The sequence below is a fragment of the Alternaria atra genome (genome assembly GCF_907166805.1).
Source record: "Alternaria atra isolate CS162 genome assembly, contig: 22, whole genome shotgun sequence".
NCBI lineage: Eukaryota > Fungi > Ascomycota > Dothideomycetes > Pleosporales > Pleosporaceae > Alternaria > Alternaria atra.
In genome coordinates, this window is record NW_025091320.1 from 2306138 (window position 1) to 2319273 (window position 13136).

The 13136-nt window shown below is 54.3% G+C and overlaps 4 protein-coding genes across 4 annotated transcripts; 2 read left to right on the forward strand and 2 right to left on the reverse strand.

The window, feature by feature from the left end:
• Window positions 1–325: 325 nt before the first annotated feature.
• Window positions 326–2799, reverse strand: ALTATR162_LOCUS3529 (uncharacterized protein; the record flags this gene model as incomplete). The annotated part of the gene is made up of 3 exons (XM_043311137.1): window positions 326–935; window positions 982–2202; window positions 2249–2799. The coding sequence occupies 3 exons, from the start codon at window positions 2797–2799 to the stop codon at window positions 326–328; spliced, it is 2382 nt and encodes a 793-aa protein (XP_043167072.1).
• Window positions 2800–4085: 1286 nt separating this feature from the next.
• On the reverse strand, window positions 4086–5337 carry ALTATR162_LOCUS3530 (uncharacterized protein; the record flags this gene model as incomplete). Its single annotated transcript, XM_043311138.1, has 4 exons — window positions 4086–4534; window positions 4585–4891; window positions 4939–5138; window positions 5196–5337. 4 exons carry the CDS (start codon window positions 5335–5337, stop codon window positions 4086–4088), a joined length of 1098 nt encoding a protein of 365 aa, XP_043167073.1.
• Window positions 5338–6035: 698 nt separating this feature from the next.
• On the forward strand, window positions 6036–8741 carry ALTATR162_LOCUS3531 (uncharacterized protein; the record flags this gene model as incomplete). The annotated part of the gene is made up of 2 exons (XM_043311139.1): window positions 6036–7956; window positions 8005–8741. The coding sequence occupies 2 exons, from the start codon at window positions 6036–6038 to the stop codon at window positions 8739–8741; spliced, it is 2658 nt and encodes an 885-aa protein (XP_043167074.1).
• Window positions 8742–9479: 738 nt separating this feature from the next.
• Window positions 9480–10750, forward strand: ALTATR162_LOCUS3532 (uncharacterized protein; the record flags this gene model as incomplete). Its single annotated transcript, XM_043311140.1, has 3 exons — window positions 9480–9520; window positions 9572–9770; window positions 9821–10750. The coding sequence occupies 3 exons, from the start codon at window positions 9480–9482 to the stop codon at window positions 10748–10750; spliced, it is 1170 nt and encodes a 389-aa protein (XP_043167075.1).
• Between the last annotated feature and the right edge of the window lie 2386 nt (window positions 10751–13136).

The following is a 13136-nucleotide window of genomic DNA, read 5'->3' on the forward strand; positions in this document are numbered from 1 at the left end:
TTTTGTAAGTCGGAGTCTCATTTGCCTTCGTCCATGCCGTTATCAACGCCTTAACTTAGACTCCACTTTGATCCCCACAATCGCAACCCATTACGTATAGAACCGACCGTACAAGAAGAAGAGGAATGGTAACTGGCTAAAAACAGGAGAACAAGTCCAGCCAAACCTCATGGGGTATCAGAGTTGTTTCAAAGCAAAACAAAAACCACCCGCTAATTGGCACTCAAAATGGATAACAACAAAACGCCAACAAGAAATACATGTCTACACCGTCCACCCTCAACAACATACTCTAACCTCGCGTATACCAACCAGGAATCTCGTACTATTCCGGCTTATCCAGATTTACTCTGAGGTTATACTGCAATCCCTCCTTCTCGCAGTACTCGCTCAGAAACTTGAGGCCGAAGCGTACAGCTTGGATGGGCGTAGTATCCGTCGCGAGAGGCAGGAAATACGGTCCCGACAAACGCGCGCCGCTGACCTTCTCTGGTTCACGTGCGAGTTTGGCGTTGGCCTCACGACCCGCATACGTCTTCTTGTAGAGCGATTGCAAGTCTTCAATTGGCAGGGCGATGCGGGCATCCTGGTAATGTCTGTTCATTTTAATCGTGTGATCAGACAGCAACGCAAAGTTCTCCGCCAGGGAGTTCTGCTGGCGGGCTACATCGACGTTGTTCGTAGCGTGGTCTTGCGGGGAGTCGTGGGAGAATAACTTGGGGTTCTGGCAGCGTTGCGAGACGTGCGTGCAGATGGCTCCGGCGATGACGGAACTGAGATATGAACGTAGGCCGTCGAGGTGTTGAAGATTTTTTGTGCAGCGCGAGTAGGAGAGGCAGAGGGGAAGGAGTGTTTTCCAAGTTTGCTCTACTTCGCCGGCGCGGCCGCGGAGGTTAAGGGAAAAGTCTTGGGCGAAGTAGGCGGCCATGTATGCGCTAGGTTCGTTAGCAAGGTTCATGTCATGGCAAGTGTTGGACGTACAGAATGCACTCCAGGTTCGTCACTGCAGCTCGCTTCTCGTCCTGTTTTGATATCTTGCTGCCGCCGGCTGTGAGGATCTTGGTCGCTTCGTGCTTGAGGGCTCTACCCATCTGATTCAGCTTTGCCGACGTTTGTCCTAGCAGCGAGATATCCGCTTGTTTCTTGCTATTCAGAAGAGCAGATGTAGGGCCGGCCTTGTGCTCCATCTTTACGCCGGCTGGAGTTGCACCAGACCGACCGGGCGTTGCGTCGTTGCTTTCCGAAGACTGGCTTCGTAACATGTTGACTGATTTGATATCCTTCTTAGGGGTTGTGTACTGGTTCTGGCTCTTCTGTGCATTGGGCTTGGTAGATAGTGCTGGCGATGATGTGTTTTGGAGAGGGGTAATGGGCCGGTCTTGCGTTGAGCCAGCCCTGGGTCGCTTAGTGGGAGGTACCGCCAAAGACGCATCCTCATCCGGCCGTGGTCGCTTCTCCGCAACCTTTGTACTTGCAGGGGCTGGCTTTGCGCCAGCATTTGGTGTGGATGCAGCTGGCGTTGTAGTCTCTCCGCGACGAGCAGCAACCTTGGGGATAGGCTTCTTCTTGATGAGAGGCGGATCCGTGACTTTGGGCTGTGTATCTGCTGTAGTAACCTTGGGCGCATCGGTGCGCTCCTTCTTCTCGGCATTGGATCGTTTCGATGGTAGGCGGAGAATCTGGCCAACGACTGGAGCCTTGGTCTTGGAGAATTTCAGCTTCACTAGCATACTAGGATCGGGTTGTTTGGCATGACTGACTGTTTCGGGATTGGGCGATTTGCCGTTGATAGAGACTGAGCGCACTCTGCTCTCTGACTTGGGCGTACCGTTGGACTGCTGAGATGCACTAGGCGGCACAGCCAGCGTCTGACTCTTGCGATCTGACGATGACACAGATGCGTCGGAGTCTGCGCGCTTCCGTTGTACCTCTATTCTATCCAGCTCGGCCTGTATATTTGAGGGGAGTGTGGGGGATAGAATGTTCGGGAGGCCGTAGGGATTGCCCATTGGCTCATGTACTGGCGACAGTAGTGGGGGTAGGCCATGTGGTGTTGAGTTTGAAGGATCCGACTTCTCGATCCTGCCCTTGGAGCTGATAGTCTCGCTCTTCTGCGCGGATGAGGCTCGCGGTCGACTCGAGGGAGGGGCGTCACCGTTGGCTTTACTGGCAGATTTTTCGTCGCGTAATGTGCTAGAGGAGCTGCTCGTTGTCAGTATCATGATAACATATAAAGCGGTGAACTCACGATCTTGGCGACTTGGACTCGGCCTTTTGGGGGGGCACAGACAACTTCTCAGACTTGCTAACCCCAATCGCCTGTTTCGATGCCTTTTCCGGCGCGAGACTGGGCGAAGTGATCTTGACGCTGGGAGTGTTGGGACCGTTTGCTTGCTTGACCTTGAAGGCTGACAAGTTGGGCTTCTTCTTCGCTGGCTGGCCATTTGAAGCCTGGGAGCGTGGAGGCTCAGGCTCAGGCTCGTTGTCTTCTCCCGCCTGCAGCTCGAAGCAGTCCTGGCATGGCTCGCGGTACAGATATGTTCTGTATTGCAAGTGCTCTTCATCTGACTTCCATAATCTTCCTATCTTCCAGGCATTGGCTTGTTGTTGTGAGTAGTACCGGTATGGATTTGATGAAGGTACTGAAAGTATGTATGGCGTTCGCGGAACCGCCGTCTTTATGCGCTTGACAATGTCGTCGAGGGAGTCGAGCTCCGCTTGATCGTCGGCGGATAGATGCTTGCGCTTGAGTGATCGCGTCGTATCCACGATAGGCTCAGGTTGGTCTGGGCCCGACATGGCGTGTTACCTAATATTGGTGGGGATACGGTCGGTCGCGTGTCTTGGTGGTGTCGCGGGCCGACGACGGTAGGTGCAGTGGAACGACGTATGGAGGTGGAGGAGCATTAGGTGAGGTGCTCGAGCGGGGATCAGGTTATGGCAACCAGATGGACGCGGTGTGAGGTCGGATTCTAGTACGAATGCGCGTGGACAATACAAAGCCGACAATCGCTTTCTCTTCACGTGTCGTCAGTACAGTAGATCCACATGGTCGCGCATGTGGATATCGGAGGCTATCCCTCACTCGCACTCACCTAAAGCACGCGCTGCTACCGTTGGTCGGTAAGGCTGGGATAGGACATCGCTCGCACACGTGGTCTATACGATTACAGCGACCTCGTGTGTAATCCCAGAAAAACGGTGATCTCGTGTTTGCGATAACCGGGTGGTGCAGGACGACATGTCGAGGTGGACATGGCTTGGCGGGAGGCTTCTCCCGCGCGCTTCAGCCCTGGCCGGAGACACTTGCATCGTCGATTGGCTGCCCTTTGCTCCGACCCGACACCACATCACTTGCAGATCGCTTTAGTTTTGGCTGCGTTCGAATGAAGATGGTTTCCTTCTATCGCATTCATCACTTGGGGACTCGAGTCTTCTTCATTTCAAGCGTATATTCTGTTCCCACCATCGGGCTGCTCGGGACGTCCCTGGTGTCCCGAACGATCGACATGGATGACATCAACGCCAGCCGACTCCCACGTATCCATGTGTGCATCGCAATCACATAAATGAGCAACCGGGCTACCACCCGGACATGTACAAACTTATAAAGGGTCCAGGTACTAGTTCCAATATTCATGACAGATTTCACGTCACGCATCTTGCCCATAATTAGTGTCATCCATGTTTAGGTTAAGGGGCTTGCAAATCATGTTTCGCACCATGACCACTGCGGCAGAAGCAAGCACCGCTTCGGCGATAAATCATAAAGCGAAAGTCTGAATTTTGAACCAAACACTTGGTGTAATTATAGTTTCTCGATACAGGTCCATCCCACTCCATGCAAGGAAGAAATTAAACTGGTGTAGCAAGCCATCCTACTCCAGGGCTACGTGGCCTAGAGCAACACCAACACAGATATCATAGAGTTCTTAGCACCTGCTTGGTCTCTTCTTTGTATAAGGTGATGGCATAATCCTGCTAAAAGGAAACACGGCGAACCAGACGGCGCAATTGCCAAGTTTGGTAGGGATGGTTTCAACCAAACTTGTGTCCAACACAGTGAAACATAGCCAGCCACTAACCTACAACTCTTCGTCGTCCGTCTCGTCATCGTCTTCCTCTATTGCTGTTACATCCTTACTTCGTGTTGGCATTCCCGTTCTCTTTGCGAATGGAAGCGCTCGACGTGGTGGCACACCCTTGCTCTCTGTGGCTTCGCTCCTCGACCTGTGTACAACTGAACCCGACCTGAGTGTTTGAGATGACCTCGCTGTCGCAGTTGGCGCAGACTCGTCATTCTCTGTTTCGTTGTCTGACTGTTCTGGGGTCATGGGCTCGGGCATTTCCTCGTCGTCCTGTTCTTCCACTTTGGCCTGGTCAATCTCCATCTGGTCACTGTCTGACTCTGGTACTGTTTCTGGTTCTGCGGCTTGTGCGGGAGCTTTGCGCTTGGAAGTTCGTGACGCGCCTGCCTTGCGAGCCTTGGTGTCTGTAGTCTTGGCATCTGCTCGCGTCGACTGTATGGCGGCCGCTAGACACTGTCAATATAAAGCCCGTCACACATGGTCATGGTCATTTCACCTGTTGGCTTGTCAACCTTTGCGCCAGCTAGGAGACGACTCTGATCCCGAATCTTCCGCTTCTTCTCATTAAGCAATTGCATGAACTGCTGGAGCATAGCTGTCTCGGTCTCATTCTTAGTCTTGATAAAGTCATTCAGCTGCGCATTGAGTTTGGCGACAGTCTGCTGCTCGCTCTTGAGTTTCGCCTCCTGGTCAACCATCTGCTTCAACGTTTGGGCGTGCGCCATGGCTGACGCCTGCGCCCATTCGAACGGGTTCAACTCAAACTCATCGTCTTCTGGTAGAACGATCTCACCCAGGGTGACCTATACACATGAGCCGGGTTGCAGAGCGAACCGAAATAGCCACCCACCTTGATGTTCTGGACGTCCTTGCGAAAAGAAATCTCCAGGTTCTTGTTTTTCAGCATGTAGACCATGCGGACACCGTCCAAAGTGTCGGCCTGGCCGAGTTCAGGTGGTTGCTGGAGCAGAAAATGAGACACGATGGTGGCCCACTCATCGTCGCTGCCCTTGAATTTGTGTTTGTGACTCGCGAGATTGCAATGCTTGACTGGGCCGCGTCAGATGGCGAAACACAGACGTGCTGTGGATACTCGGGCTGTCTTACTCGAAGTCACGTATGGGGTTTCGCCCTCGCAACCTACCAACCTTACATCGAGAGGGTGATTGCCCTCCTGCAGCACTTCAATGACGACAGTCTCCCCACGTCCATGGGCAGGCTCGACGGGCACGATATTGCGGCTAGGCATTGCAACGCTGGATGCAGGTGGTGTGTACCTGCACTAGTCTTGGGCGGAAGTGTGCCGAGCTGGAAGGTTTGGGATGGTGTTGGACTAGGAAAGGATACCGGGCGTTTCAAGTGGTAGGGGGAACTATTGAAACCGTAACTTGAACCACCTCTACCTGAGACAGGTTATATTTGTGATGGCAGACAGCGGATCTCGCGTGGTGGAGGGAAAGGGCCGACGCGTAGGGCAGGCAGCACCCGTCAGAATGAAAGTTTAGTGTTGTTGGTGTCCAGGCATCCGCCTTGGACGCGAATCGCAGGCGATCAGCGCCAGTCCCTCAGACCAGGAACAGAAATAAACATAGACACGGCCATGTGTGAGACTATATAGGCGGCCATGTCACGTAGTAGGATGCGGGGAGTAGCATTGCACAATCTGTTCCTGCATACCCACCGCCATCATCGCCGTCATCGTCGTCGCGTGCTGCAGGGGTGTGGGTCTGTTGTTCTTATCGACACGCGTGTCTTGGCGTGCGGGCCACTTTGCGGACCTTCCTTTGTCTACTTACCGCCTTCCAGCTCGCGTAGCCCTGCAAGCACCTGCAAGCGGTGCAGGAGCGACGCTCGCCGGCCCACAACCCAACCACCTCAGTACCTCTCGCGAAGATCCTGCACACCCACATCACCACGCGTACCTGCGATATTCGCGCTCCACCGAGCATGGCGGCCAACAACCGCTCCTTTGCGGCGCGCATCGCCTCCATTACTTCACAGAGCACCCAGATGGAAACATGGGACGACGGCGACTTCGACGACCGCTCCGACGGCCTCCTCTTCAAGAACTCAACAGTACACTCGCTCTCTTCGCGCATGAGCGTGCGCTCCGAAACCGAATCCCAGGACGACTGGCAGTTCCTGATAACGCCAGACGACCAAGCAACCAACACGTCCGCAATCAAGACGGCCGCGAAACAGGCGGGCATTCCGATACCCACAAGCGTGCCGTCGTCGGCACTACTAGGAGGATCCATCAAGAGGCTGGGCAAGAAGAAGTCGACCAAGAAGATCGACGTCGACGACGACTGGGGAAATGATCTCGAGCTGCCCACCAACGCGACGGAAGGACTGAAGCTGAAGACGCCAAAGCCACGCACGCCAGCAGAAGAGCAGGACGATGATTTCGACTGGGGCGAAGGTTCACTGGGCATTCGATTTGCAGGCACGCGACAGGGAACTCGCGGCGCACGCAGCTCCTCCGTGTCTGCCATGAGCCCTAGTCTGGGCAGCATCATGACCATGGAGAGTGAAGACGACGACTTGGGCGGCCTCGTCCTCCCCACCGAGCACATGGACTTTGGTGCGCGTCTGGAGAAGCTCAAGAAGACCGAGCAACCACCACCACCACCATTACCAACCCTACAGGCCTCGCTCCTTCCACCTTTACCGTTGCGCGAACAGCCCATCGCGCCCATGTCACCCACCTCGGCCCCCATGCAAGAACCGCCCCTATCACCCAGGGCCGCACCATTGTCCCCTTCGCCATTCAGCAGCCCCAAGACCAGCAGCCCCAAAGCACCATCACCCAAATCAAAGCCTGCGGCCGAAGAGGAAGACTTTGAGGATGGTTTCGACTTTGGCAACGGCGAAATTCTGGACCGACAGAAGCTGACCCTGAACAAGAACATCGTCGTGAAGAAGACTGCTACCAAGACCACCGCTCCTCACGCTGCTCGCCCAGCAACTACCATTACCTTCACCGACAGGCCCACCACATCACGGATACCCAGACCCCTGCCTTCCATCGCCAGTCGCACTAGGCTTACCCCTGTCTACGAAAGCGGTGCGTCCACCTCGAACAACTCGACTCGGACCATGCCTACGACTACCAGCGCCCAGCTGCTCCGTGCAAAGCGATCTGCTCCTGTCCTCCGTAACATGAATACCAGCCAGGCACCACGCATGCCGTTTCTTCCTGCCGGTGGAGCGTCCTCGCAATCGCACCACGTCATGTCAAAGAGCACTTCGCAAGCACACCTTCGCCGCGACTCCGACCCTCGCCGTCCACAGTCTCCCTCGATGCGGACTTACTCGCGATTGTCTGGCGGCGGCAACAATGAGACACCGAGTCGCGCTTCGGTGAGACGTGACATGGCCCCCTCTGCCCTTGCACGTCATCCTGCCCCGAAGAAGCTGACCCAGCCCCAGCGCAAACGGAACTTTGGGGATGGCCATGAGCTCGATCTGTTCGATGACTTGCCCACCTCAGCTTCCAAAGAGAAGCAGTTCGAAAAGGTGCCGCGTAACGTCGCAAGCAACAAGTCGCTGCGACATCAACCTAGCAATTCACGCCTGCCGATGCCTGATCGAATGCAAACGCCTATGCCCCAGACACCTCGAAGTCCCCCCAAGATGGACCATACTCCTCGCTTTGCTCGTGACACTGCAGCAAGCAGGAATGCACGTGAGCAGCGCTTGGCAGGTACGAGGTCACGGGCGGAGGGCCCCGTTTCCACTAGGCCCGTCAGTTGGGCTGCCCAAGTGGCCGCTCGTAGCCCTCATACTAGTCCATCTGCTCAGAGGAAGAAGGGCTCAGGACAGAAGCCGCAGTTGATCAGGCAGATGACGCAGCCTTATACACAAAGTACAGCACTCCACCATTACTTTCCAGCTCCTACTGACCATTATGTAGACGAAAAAGGTATGATCTATAACCCGACTTTACAACGTTGGGAAGGAAACGAGGAGGCCCTTGTTTCGTTCTCACACCCTAATACTTCTACTACAACCCTCGCTTTAACTACAGCGAGCACGCCTACCTTTGCCCCGCCGGGAAACCAGATGAGCCGCGGCCATGATCGCTCACAGTCGATCTCGCACATTGCACTGTCGTCTATCCATGCCAACCATGCCAACCAAGGGCATAGAAGCTTTTCCTCGCGAGCAGCCAAGTTGGCTCAGCCCCCAACGCCTGCCCCAGTACCTTCTCCGCCACGACCGGCCCTGATCTCTCAGATCTCTGTGCCACGTAACGTCCAATACGAAGGCCGTATGGTTTTCGATCCTGTCAAGATGACTTGGCTCAAGGCGCCTCGACCGGCAAACGATATTGGGTCGCCTTCCGAAGCGGATGAAGAAGAAGACCCATTCGCTGGCCTCGACGACCTCAAAGATAACGAGAGTGTCGCCGGTGGTAATGGCATGGGCAGAGCTGGCACACCGAACCCCGATGACCCAACCTTTGTGGGCGAGGAGTTTGATGTCGGACCCGGCTTCATCCGTCGACAGCGTGACGAAGAAGCCATTTGGCGACGACGAGTCGAAGGCTGGGTCGGCGGCCTTCGCGACAACGGCGAACAACGAGGCGGCTGGAGATGGGCGATTCGCGACTTCGCCGCCAGTGCCTCCGCTGGACACTCAGCCTATTAACGACCCTGTACACTATTATGTGCACTTACACATTCACGACTTTATGATTTGCATCGCAGACAGATGATGTAGTCTTTGGGCGCAACTACTTTGCTGGACTATGTTTCCACACAAAAGTTAATGAGGTTGCCCTGGAATGTCTTTTTGAGATATCCCCCCTGAGTGTTATGATGGGCGCAGTTTTGCATAACTACGCCTCACTCTTACGATATGCATTTACGATATTACGATACGCATTGCAAACCCAAAAGCATTGCACACACGAACGCAATACCATACAGATGGAGCTTCACTGCTCGGACATGACTATACGATACGATTTCCTTTATCCAAAGTACCCAACTAAAGTTAGTCGCGACACGATCCATCAGGGTCGAACGCGAAAGCCACAACATACGATTTCCTTTGTTTTATGATCTACGGCGTTTGGGTTTGCACTTCAGTACATGTGAAAGCATTTAATACCATATTCTTGCTACTATCGAATCAATCAATTTTCACCGCTATCATCCCTTGTACCCACTTTTCTGTGATGATGCTCACGATATCAGCCAGCGAAAAGGGCCTTGGAAGGGTATCGCGAGGAGCTGTCATGGTGATGTGGCAGCTGTCGCAGGCTGCTTCCTCATTGGGTGGATGGCGGAGTCACAATAGCGGGGTTGATGCTCACATGCCCAACTTGACCCACCGTCAGTCACCATAACCTGCCGGGTGTCACCGCTCCTCCTACCTTATATCATGTCGCGCTCCAACGATCCAGGCCACTACTTTCAAACGACGTATGGCCTTTCTTTGCTCCGGTCCTCCATACTCTAGCTGATATCATGTAGCTCCTCCCTGGAGGAGACAGCTCGAAAGGCTGCAAAGTCCAAGAACACCCAGGGCAACCCTATCAAGCTCCCCTCCAAGATCCTCGCCGTCATCGCCGACCCGCAAGATGAGAACTACATCTACGTTGCCGAAGCAGCAGGCAACGTGAAACGCATCAACATTGAAGTCGGTCAGACCTCCATTTCTCCACCAAGCTCCGTGGCTTCACCATAGCTCCAGGCATCAATTACTGACATCTTCTCCTCTAGACTAATAAAGTCGCCGCCACCTTCTCAGGACCCACAGCTCCTCTCACCTCTGTTGCCATTTCCCCCAAGTCAGACACGTTGTTTGCGGGGTGTTGGGACAAGTCTATCTGGTCATGGACGCTCTCCACGCGCAAGACTGCCAAGCGCTTCCAAGGCCACAGCGACTTTGTCAAGGCCGTCATAGCATTCACGCTAAGCGGCAAAGAGGTCTTAGTGTCAGCATCGCAAGATGCAAGCATTATCGTTTGGGACGTCGCTGCGGGATCGAAGCTACACACCCTGAAGGGACACACACGGGGTATCCTCGCTCTTGCGTTGGATCCGGCCGATTACGAGCCCGGCAAAGAGACTGTTACAGTCTTCAGTGCTGGAAGTGATCGGGAAATACGGCGATGGTCTATCGGATTGACCTCAGCCTCTGAGACCCAACCGTCACCAATTATTGCCCACGAGACAAGCATTGACGCCTTACACTTCGATTCGGATGGCGATCTTTGGACGGCTTCAGCAGACAAGACAGCCAAGTGCTTGTCCAGAGGCCGTGAGTGGGAAGAGGACTCCAAGTTCGAGCACCCGGATTTCGTTCGCGATGTTGCTGTCGACGAAGACGGCGGGTGGTTGGTTTCAGTATGCAGAGACGAAGAGGTTCGCGTATGGGACAAGAGCAGCGGAAAGCTCCATCACACTTTCAGTGGGCATTTCGAAGAAGTTACTGGCCTGCTTCTATTAGGACAACGCGTAGTCAGCGTGAGCATTGACGCTACAGTCAGACAGTGGAGCCTGAAGCCGCAAGAGCTCGCCAAGGCTGTCCAAGAGGCCAAAGATGAACGCCTCGGTAAGGAAAAGGACATGGAACCCGAGAAGAAGGAAGGCATGATGACTGCGGAAGAAGAGGCGGAGCTTGCTGAGCTTCTAGGAGATAGCGATTAGTTCTCGACGAGCGGACCACCGACCGGACTGTCTGGAATTCCTCGAATGAGCTTGTCCGGTTGGCCCACCTAGGTAAATTCGAAACGAGATAACAGGCCAAGACAGTCATGATGTACTCCACCATCCGGCCACGGCTCCCGAGGACGAACACGCCTGGCTTTGCGACAACATGGCCTGAGCCCATCAGCTTACCGTCCAAGTCCCTCGTCATGCGAGAGGCATTACGGAGATTGGCCATGCTTACAGCTCAGTTCTAGCAACATTGTTCGTCTGACCATAGGACAGTCTGGTACTGTACAGGTTGTCTTACGCCGGATGTGGATCGGTACAAACCATGGTTGGCTTCCCGTTCTCTGCATAGAGTATGCTGGTATTCCCCATTCTCCTCCTATGATTGATACGTGGTGCTGTTTACTGGTATCTAGCATTCGTGCCAGGAACCATTGATGGCACACCTCGACATGTGATTCTGCGATAACAGACGACCCTCTCCCATCAACAGATTTCTGGCTTCATTCATTACACCTCACCGTATGAGCATTCTTCCCTCGTTGTACTCCGCTGGATTCTTACACATCTTTGCCTTCATGTATTGCTTTTGCGTCGAGCGGCACTTCCTTTCCTCCTTCAACACTTCTTATTGCGATAGCTTATGCACCGCCCCGTCCATATCGCCGCACCATCGACCGTACTCGCCAGCCGAAGTCCCGATCGATGCCCGCGATAGGCTCCTCCCAGCTCTCCTCCCTCCTTTCCAAGTCTTGCGAGCACCATTAGGAGCAGCGGACAGGTAGCCACGAGGGGGACGCAGAACTCACGCCAGGGAGCACTTGCTGCAACCCCGCCACCAGTGTCGCCTTCTCAGGTTGTCGCGTGTGGAAGATGCCAACAGATAGTAGCCTTGTGCTTCAACAGGCCTCAAGGTCCATGGTTCATTGACGCGAGAAAATGCGTCCTCCTCGAGGCAGTCATACCACATGTAGGAAGTCAAGGCTTCTCTTACTGTTTCTTGTGCGCGTTATTGGCGGGCAGCCTTGTCACAGTTAGTCTCTATCCCTCAACCAGCGCTTGTCACGACAGGGATTACTACCCCGTTACCTAGTACCCTTTTCAGGCGAACGGTGGAAGATGCCAACAGATATGGAGCTTCACTTTACACCGGTATTGTGGCTCTGACAGACCTTTGGTCCGTGGCGACGTGTTTGGCGTGCAAGACGACTGGCCTCAGCGACCGGGTCAGCCGATGACAGAGCTTCCTCATTGATAGCCGGGCATGGGTAGCTTTACTGGGAGTGCCGAGATACTGGTTGGTAAGCCCTTGTGTAGCGGAGGCCTGCAGCTTCTGCTCTATTTGAATCCGGGTCGACTGCGATCACGTAGCAGTCGATCCCAATGTTTTGCGCTTCAGCGCAAGGCGGAGCGAGGAGCCTGTCAGTCAAAGGGAGTGTTCCCCACCACCAGTGTTGTCTTTTCAGAGAACGAGCGTGGTAGATGCCTGCGATATCGAAACTTCCTTGGAAGATTCTGACAGACCGCAAGGTCCATGGCAGGTTTTGGCTACAGTCACTTCTCTCTTCAGGACTAGACGTGCATGTCATGTCTGGTCCGAACACCTTTATCGTAGTTTGGTCTGTGGGACACCCAGACTGGACTACAAGAGGGTGTACCGCGATTTTCCCTGAGCTCCCTTTTTGATAGCCAGAGTTCGCCTTTTGTATCCACTCTTCGGAGTTTTGGTCTACCCTCAGCCTACCATAGCTGCTGCTTTGTGTTTTTGGGCTTCGAGATTGGTTTGCTCCTTGTCTTCCGTTCCGGCTCGAGTTTGGCCTCACCGATTCGCTCGCCTTACTGGTATCAGGTAGAGTATCCTTTTCTCACCCCATGATGGTTCGCGTCAGGAACCTGTACAGCCAGGGAACGGTTCGCCCGTAGCCCCGCCACCAGTATCATCCTGTTCAGGGAGATGCGTGTGGAAGATGCCTGCGATATGGAGCTCCTTCTTCGGAAGTTCTCTGGTAGACCGTCATGGTCCATGGCAACATTGCTTACAGGCACCCTCGATCGCACGTCCCCCCGATGTCTTGGCCATTGTGCAGACCCTTTACCTCGTCCCCGTCCCCCGAGCCTCGGTGTCTCATCTTACTTGCGGGTACGCCCGCACCTTCAGGTACGCCCTGCATCCTCCGGGTATACCCCGTTGTTTTCGAGTTTACCCGTGTCTTTCCGGATACAGCCCGCCCGCTTATCCACGCCCCTTCCTGTCGCTGTGACTGGCCGATGCCCTTCGAGATTCGACATGCGGACTTGTACTGCAGGCAACGCTCGCGTAAACCCGTCGCCAGTGTCACTTTTTTTAGAGTTGTCGAGTGCGGAAGCAGCCAACAGA